At 61.5% G+C, this 7,102-nt stretch overlaps 1 protein-coding gene across 1 annotated transcript; it reads right to left on the bottom strand.

Annotated features, from left to right (window-relative positions):
• Positions 1–2,036: 2,036 nt before the first annotated feature.
• Positions 2,037–3,414, bottom strand: LOC123350015 (neuronal pentraxin-1-like). Its single transcript, XM_044988348.1, has 3 exons — positions 3,078–3,414; positions 2,371–2,550; positions 2,037–2,246 (listed from the first exon to the last, which is right to left on the bottom strand). Exons 1-3 carry the CDS (start codon positions 3,261–3,263, stop codon positions 2,037–2,039), a joined length of 576 nt encoding a protein of 191 aa, XP_044844283.1. The 5' UTR covers positions 3,264–3,414.
• Between the last annotated feature and the right edge of the window lie 3,688 nt (positions 3,415–7,102).

Raw genomic sequence — 7,102 nt, 5'->3', positions numbered from 1 at the left:
CGCAAGGTGCCATCGGAAAGCCCGGCCTCTCGCCTGGTGCCACTGGGAGCAGATGTGGGGCTGCCCCCCCAGGACCAATCTCTGTGCCCCCTCCCCCCGCCACCTTTCCGGATCAGCCAGCGTGGGGCGTCCTGGGAGAGCCCCCCGGCTCGTCGGCTCCCAAGCCAGCGGGACCCATCTCCTCCCATGCCTGGGACCCCTGGACGTGCTGCCTCCTCCTGGCGCAGGGGGGTTTCACCCCACCCCGGGCGCTGGTGTGGACAGAGGGGGCCCAGCGCCAGCCCCCTGCCTGCCCCAGGATTCCAGGGCGGGTTCAGGTTTTTGTAATTATTATTTAAGGATTTAATGGATGCAACTTTCAATGGAATTAAAACACTACAGTCTTGAGTAGAACCAGGGGGGTGTCTGGGGTGTGTGTGTGGGTGGGGGGGGGATCCACTCAGGGCATCAAACACCCAGGACAGCTAGCGGAGGGGGCACCAAACTGGTCTGGAACCAGTGGCACCTTAAACCCTGTTTGGGGCTGGGAACCAGGACTCCTGGGTTCTCTCCCCGGCTCTGGGAGGGGAGTGGGTCCCAGTGGTTAGAGTGGGGGGGGGGAGCTGGGAGCCAGGACTCCTGGGTTCTGGCTCTGGGAGGGGAGTGGGTCCCAGTGGTTAGAGCTGGGGGGGGGGCTGGGAGCCAGGACTCCTGGGTTCTAGCTCCGGCTCTGGGAGGGGAGTGGGTCCCAGTGGTTAGAGCTGGGAGCCAGGAGTTGGGTTCTATTCTGGCTCTGGGAGAGGAGGGGAGTGGGGTCTAGTGGCTACAGCAGGGGGGTGGCTGGGACTCAGGACACCTTTAGCCGGGATCTAAGGTCCCTCTGGGCTGCGCAGCTGGGCAGCAGGCTCCCAAGCGCCTCGCAGGCCGGGGGAGGCACCTCTCCCCAAGCTGGGGCGGTGAGACAGGGCTGAGGGGAGTCCTCTCTCCCTGGGGCAGCCTGCACCCCAAATCCCTCATCCCTGGCCCCAGCCTGGAGCCTGCACCCCCAGCCTGAGCCCTCACATGCCCCCTGCCCCCCAAGCCCCACACCCCCAGCGGCGACTTCACACCCCAGAGCCTGCACCCCAAACCCCTCATCCCCAGAGCTCATACCCCAGCCCTGAGCCCCTCATTCCTGGCTCTGCCCCAGAGCCTGCATCCCAAACCCCTCATGCCTGGTCCCACTCCAGAGCCGACACCCTCAGCCCCATATCCCCGGTCCCACCCCAGAGCCTGCACCCCCCACACACTCCAAACCCCTCTGCCCCACTGCACATTAACGTAAAAAATTGGAACACGGCGACCCCTTGCCCCCTGATGGGATGCAGCCACTTCTGGGGTGGGGCGTGTTGGGTATTTGGCGCGCTCAGACAAAGCACTGACTCACAGGTGGCGCCGGGGCTGCTGCTGCTTCCTTGGCAGGTTTATTCTGTCCTTTCTGAGGGAAAAAATAGCATCGAATCCTACGTAAAACAGCGCCGAGCTACACGACATGGACACAGCGTATGTACAGCCCGCCCCAGCCCTAGGCTGAGCCACAGCTATATACACAACAAGAGAGGAAGGGGGGGGTCTCCCAGCCCCCTCTGCTTTAACCACTAGACCTCACTCCCCTCCCTGAGCCAGAGAACCCAGGAGTCCTGACTCCCAGTCCCGCCCTGCTCTAACCACTAGCCCCCACTCCCCTCCCTGAGCCAGAGAACCCAGGAGTCCTGAATCCCAGCCCCCCCACTCTAACCACTAGCCCCTACTCCCCTCCCTGAGCCAGAGAACCCAGGAGTCCTGACTCCCAGCCCCCTTGCTCTAACCACTAGCCCCCACTCCCCTCCCTGAGCCAGAGAACCCAGGAGTCCTGACTCCCAGCCCCCCTGCTCTAACCACTAGCCCCCACTCCCCTCCCTGAGCCAGAGATCCCAGGAGTCCTGACTCTCAGCCCCCATGCTCTAACCACTAGTCCCCGCTCCTTGAGCCGGAGAGAACCCAGGCATCCGGCGCTGCAGCCCCCCGTGGGGCGGGGCTCAGTGGCAGGCGTTGAAGGGCAGCTTGGCCACGCCCCCGTGCAGCTCCACGGTGCCCTCGGCCCAGGACACGAGGTCACCGCGGGCGCGGCCGGCGCAGGTGGCCAGCCTGTAGACCTCGCCCGGCGCCAGGACGTGGCTCCACACGTGGAAGTCGGCCAGCTCCCCGATGAAGGCCTGCGTGGCGTCGAAGCGGCCGCCCAGCGTGTCCTGGGGGGGGGGGAGCAGAGAGGCCAGGGTAGAGCAGGGGGGGCACAAGCCACTCGGAAAGGGGGGGTACCCTGGGCTGGATGCTCTCAGCCTGGGGGGTGGGTGTGAGGGGGGGGTCTCGTACCTGCTCCTGCCCCAGGATGAAGACGCCCCCTGGCTTGATGGGGTGCCAGGGGGCCAGGTTCTCCCCGCTGCCCCGCCGCACCCCGTCCTGGTAGCTCTCCCAGACGCCGTCCCGCGTCGACCAGGTCACGCAGATGTGGTGCCACTTGGCATCGTGGATGGCCAGGGGCAAGGTGGCAGCCTGGGGGGGGGCGTGGCAGGGAAAGGGTTAAGGGCAGAGCTCGCCTCTCCCCCACCGACCCCGCCCACAATGGGAGCCCCCCCTGCCCCGCTGCCTGCAGCCCAGCGCCCCCCCCCCCACCGGGTTCCCACTGCCTGCAGCCCAGCGCCCCCTGTCGGGGTCCCCCTACCCCGCTGCCTGCAGCCCAGCGCCCCCCACCAGGCCCCCCCCCGCCTTGCTTCCCGCAGCCCAGCGCCCCCCACCGGGGCCCCCCATCCCACTCCCCGCAGCCCAGTGCCCCCCGCCAAGCCCCCATCCAGCTCCCCACAGCCCAGCCCCCCCTCCTGACCCCCAGCCCCGCTCCCGCAGCCCAGCGCCCCCCGCCAAGCCCCCATCCAGCTCCCCACAGCCCAGCGCCCCCTGCTGACCCCCAGCCTCACTCCCTGCAGCCCAGCGCCCCCCACCCCCTCTCCGCAGCCCAGTGCCCCCTGCTGGGCCCCCTGCAGCATCGCATCCTCCGCTGACCCTGGCAGACCCCAGCCCCGCACCTTGTCGTTGATGAGCAGCTCCATGGGGTTGTTGCCCCACTCAATGAGCACCAGCTCGTTGGCCTGGCCAGGCACGGAGTAGGAGAAGGGGGTGCCGACACCAGGCGCTGAGCTGGACTTGAGCCAGAGGCAGACCGTGAAAGCGAAGATCTCGTGATGCAGCGTCCGCTTCACCTTGACGTACATGTAGTTGGTGCGAAGGGGGAAGCCCACACGGAAAACCTCGTCCGGCTTCTCCACCTTGTGCCCTAGAGGGACACGGTCAGTGCTGGGGCGGCCAGGCACAACCAGCCCCAGGGGAAAGGGATGTGATTCTGGCCAGTAGCCAGTCAGCCACCTCCACATGCACTGATACGTCCATCAAACCACCATTCCATCCAGCTGTTCCTTCAGCCAGCCAGCCCTCATTCCAGCCAGCCAGCCAGTTAGCCAGCCCTCATTCCAGCCAGCCAGCCAGCTAGCCAGCCCTCATTCCAGCCAGCCAGCCAGCTAGCCAGCCCTCATTCCAGCCAGCCAGCCAGCCAGCTAGCCAGCCCTCATTCCAGCCAACCAGCCAGCCATCCCTCTGTCCAGGTTCCATTTCATCCATCCATTCAATGATCCATCCATAGATACATCCCTTTCCTCCATCCATCCATGTACCATTTCATCCACCCATTCAATGATCCATCCATCCAGGTACCATTTCATCCATCCATTCAATGATCCATCCATCATCTCCTCCAGCCATCATCTCCTCCATCCAGCCATCCTTCTAGCCATGTACCATTTCATCCATCCATCCAATGCTCCATCCATAGACCCAGCCATCATCTCCTCCATTCATCCTTTTAGCCATGCACCATATCATCCACCCATTCAATGCTCCATCCATCCATCCAGGTACCATTTCATCCATCCATTCAATGATCCATCCATCATCTCCTCCATCCAGCCATCCTTCTAGCCATGTACCATTTCATCCATCCATTCAATGCTCCATCCATAGATCCAACCATCATCTCCTCCATTCATCCATCCATCCAGGTACCATTTCATCCACCCATTCAATGCTCCATCCATAGCTTCGCCCATCAGTGATTCCAGCCATTCATTCAATTATCAGTTCAGCCACACATAAATCCATCCATGCAACTACCTAGCTTTGTAGCTACAATGCCGCCCACCTGTCTATTCTGTTATCCCCCTGTCCATCCCGGCAGCGAGTCCTATTCATCCAGCCACAGCTCTAGCCTGGCTCCTTTGATGCCCACCACCACCACCAGCTATCCAGCCGCTGATGCCCCCGCACCCCTGCCCCTCACCCTTCTCCTGAGGCCCGTGGACCCCGTTCTTGTGCCAGGGCGGCTCCTCGTGGCTGCGGTGCGGCTCCTCGTGGCTGCGGTGCGGCTCCTCGTGGCTGTGGTCGTGGCGCTCGGTGGTGTTGAATTTCTCTCGGATCTGATGCTCCAAGAGGCTGATTTTCTTCTGCAGGGCGTCACGCAGGGAGATGGAGAACAGGGAACTGTTGCGGCTGTGCTGGGGGGTGGGGGTGGGGGTGGGAGGAGGGGACTGTGAGCGAGACCTCATCATCCTCTCGGTGCCCATCTACCCTGGTATCCTGTCCTGTCCCTGCTACCCTGGATCAGCCCCCATGGGCCCATCTACCCTGGTATCCTGTCCTGTCCCTGCTACCCTGGATCAGCCCCCATGGGCCCATCTACCCTGGTATCCCGTCCTGTCCCTGCTACCCTGGATCAGCCCCCATGGGCCCATCTACCCTGGTATCCCGTCCTGTCCCTGCTACCCTGGATCAGCCCCCATGGGCCCATCTACCCTGGTATCCCGTCCTGTCCCTGCTACCCTGGATCATCCCCATGGGCCCATCTATCCTGGTATCCCGTTCTGTCCCTGCTACCCTGGATCAGCCCCCATGGGCCCATCTACCCTGGTATCCCGTCCTGTCCCTGCTACCCTGGATCAGCCCCCATGGGCCCATCTACCCTGGTATCCCGTCCTGTCCCTGCTACCCTGGATCAGCCCCATGGGCCCATCTACCCTGGTATCCCGTCCTGTCCCTGCTACCCTGGATCAGCCCCATGGACCCATCTACCCTGGTATCCCATCCTGTCCCTGCTACCCTGGATCAGCCCCATGGGCCCATCTACCCTGGTATCCCGTCCTGTCCCTGCTACCCTGGATCAGCCCCCATGGGCCCATCTACCCTGGTATCCCTTCCTGTCCCTGCTACCCTGGATCAGCCCCATGGGCCCATCTACCCTGGTATCCCGTCCTGTCCCTGCTACCCTGGATCAGCCCCCATGGGCCCATCTATCCTGGTATCCCGTCCTGTCCCTGCTACCCTGGATCAGCCCCATGGGCCCATCTACCCTGGTATCCCGTCCTGTCCCTGCTACCCTGGATCAGCCCCATGGGCCCATCTACCCTGGTATCCCGTCCTGTCCCTGCTACCCTGGATCAGTCCCCATGGGCCCATCTACCCTGGTATCCTGTCCTGTCCCTGCTACCCTGGATCAGCCCCCATGGGCCCATCTGCCCTGGTATCCTGCCTCATCTGTACCACCCTGGATTAGACCCATAGGCCCATCTAGCCCAGCATCCTGCCCCCTGTCCCTGCCACCCTGGATCATTGAGTCATAAATCCCAAGGCCAGGCCAGGCCAGTGTGCTCACCTAGTCTGACCTCCTGAATTACACAGACCAGAGACCTGCCCTGCAATAATTCCCAGGACAGAACTTTCCGAGAAATTGCCCAGCTCGACTGAAAACGCGCCGGCGCCGGCGAAACCACCACGCTCCTGGGCAAATGGTGCCAGTGGTTAATGACGCTCCCAGTCACAAACCTACCTCTTATTTCCAGCCTGACTGGGTCTTGTTTCAACCTCCAGCTGTCAGCCCGGGTTCCACCTTCCTCGGCCGGATGGAGGAGCCCGTGATTAACGATTCGATTCGTTCCCCCTACATACTGGGGTCCAGTCCCGCCTTCACCTTCTCATTGCTGAGCTAAATAGCTGGAGCTCCTGGCGTCTCTTGCGCCAAAGCAGGTTTTCTAATCCCTTAATCACCCCTGTGGCTCTTCTCTGCCCCCCTCGCCAATCGGGCAACGGCCTCCTTGGATGGGGGGCACCAGAACTGGAAGCCCCACAGTGTTACCCCAGGGCCCAATCACCTCTCTGGTCCTACTCGAGATTCCCCTGGTGACGCTTCCCAGGTTCCCATTAGCCCTTTTGACCTTTGCATCCCACAGGGTAGCTCAAGGTTCAACTGATTGGCCACTACGATCCCCCCAAAAATCTTTTTCAGAGTTGCTGCTTCCCAGGAGAGAGCCTCCTGCCCCCTCCTGGGAGTCCAGCCAGCATTGGGTCCTAGCTGGATACAGGTACATTTAGCCGCATGAAAACCCACATTGCTTGTGTCCAGTTTACCAAGCGAGCCAGCCAGCTCCGTAGCCATGCCCTGGCCTCTGTGGTATTTACCCGCACCCGCAATTGTCGTGTCCTCTGTAAACGGCACCAGTGACGAGTTCACATTTTCTTCCAGGTCGAAAACGTTACATCGCCTCGGGACCAGGGCCAGTAGAAACATGCGCGCTCGATGGCGATGCCCTGTTTGCAGTTACAGTTTGAGACCCACCGTCGGCCAGTTAAAAACTTCCTATCGCGGGCTCGTTTTTTTTAATCAAAATGCCATGTGCTACCACATGAAACGCCGCCCAGGAGTGTACGTTTAGTACATCAACGCGCTTAGCGTTAGCAACCAAACTTGTCATCTCAGCCAAAAGCGAGAGCAAGTTAGACTGACAGGAGCTATTTCCCATAAACCCATGCTGATTGGCATTAAGTACATTGCCCTCCTTCAAGTCTTTATTGAGTCCTGTATCAGTCACTCCATTAACTTGCTAGGGATTGATGTCAGACCGACAGGCCTGGAACTGCCCCGGGTCATATGCTTTATTCTGTTTAAACAGTGGCACATTAGCTTTCTTCCAGTCTTCTGCAACTTCCCTGGTGCTCCAAGACTTATTGG

Source organism: Mauremys mutica, chromosome 15 (assembly GCF_020497125.1).
Source record: "Mauremys mutica isolate MM-2020 ecotype Southern chromosome 15, ASM2049712v1, whole genome shotgun sequence".
In the NCBI taxonomy this organism is placed as follows: domain Eukaryota; kingdom Metazoa; phylum Chordata; order Testudines; family Geoemydidae; genus Mauremys; species Mauremys mutica.
The sequence above is the reverse complement of the archived record's forward strand: the minus strand, read 5'-3'. Positions and strand labels throughout refer to the sequence as shown.

What these genes read in the sequence shown, in the direction of transcription:
- LOC123350015 (XM_044988348.1), bottom strand. Translation starts at nt 3,263, where the DNA reads ATGTACGTCAAGGTGAAGCGGACGCTGCATCACGAGATCTTCGCTTTC. An exon ending in AGCTGCTCATCAACGACAAG is followed by an intron (nt 2,551 to 3,077) that starts GTGCGGGGCTGG and finishes GCCCCCCCCCAG; the next exon opens with GCTGCCACCTTGCCCCTGGC. An exon ending in TCATCCTGGGGCAGGAGCAG is followed by an intron (nt 2,247 to 2,370) that starts GTACGAGACCCC and finishes CCCCCCCCCCAG; the next exon opens with GACACGCTGGGCGGCCGCTT.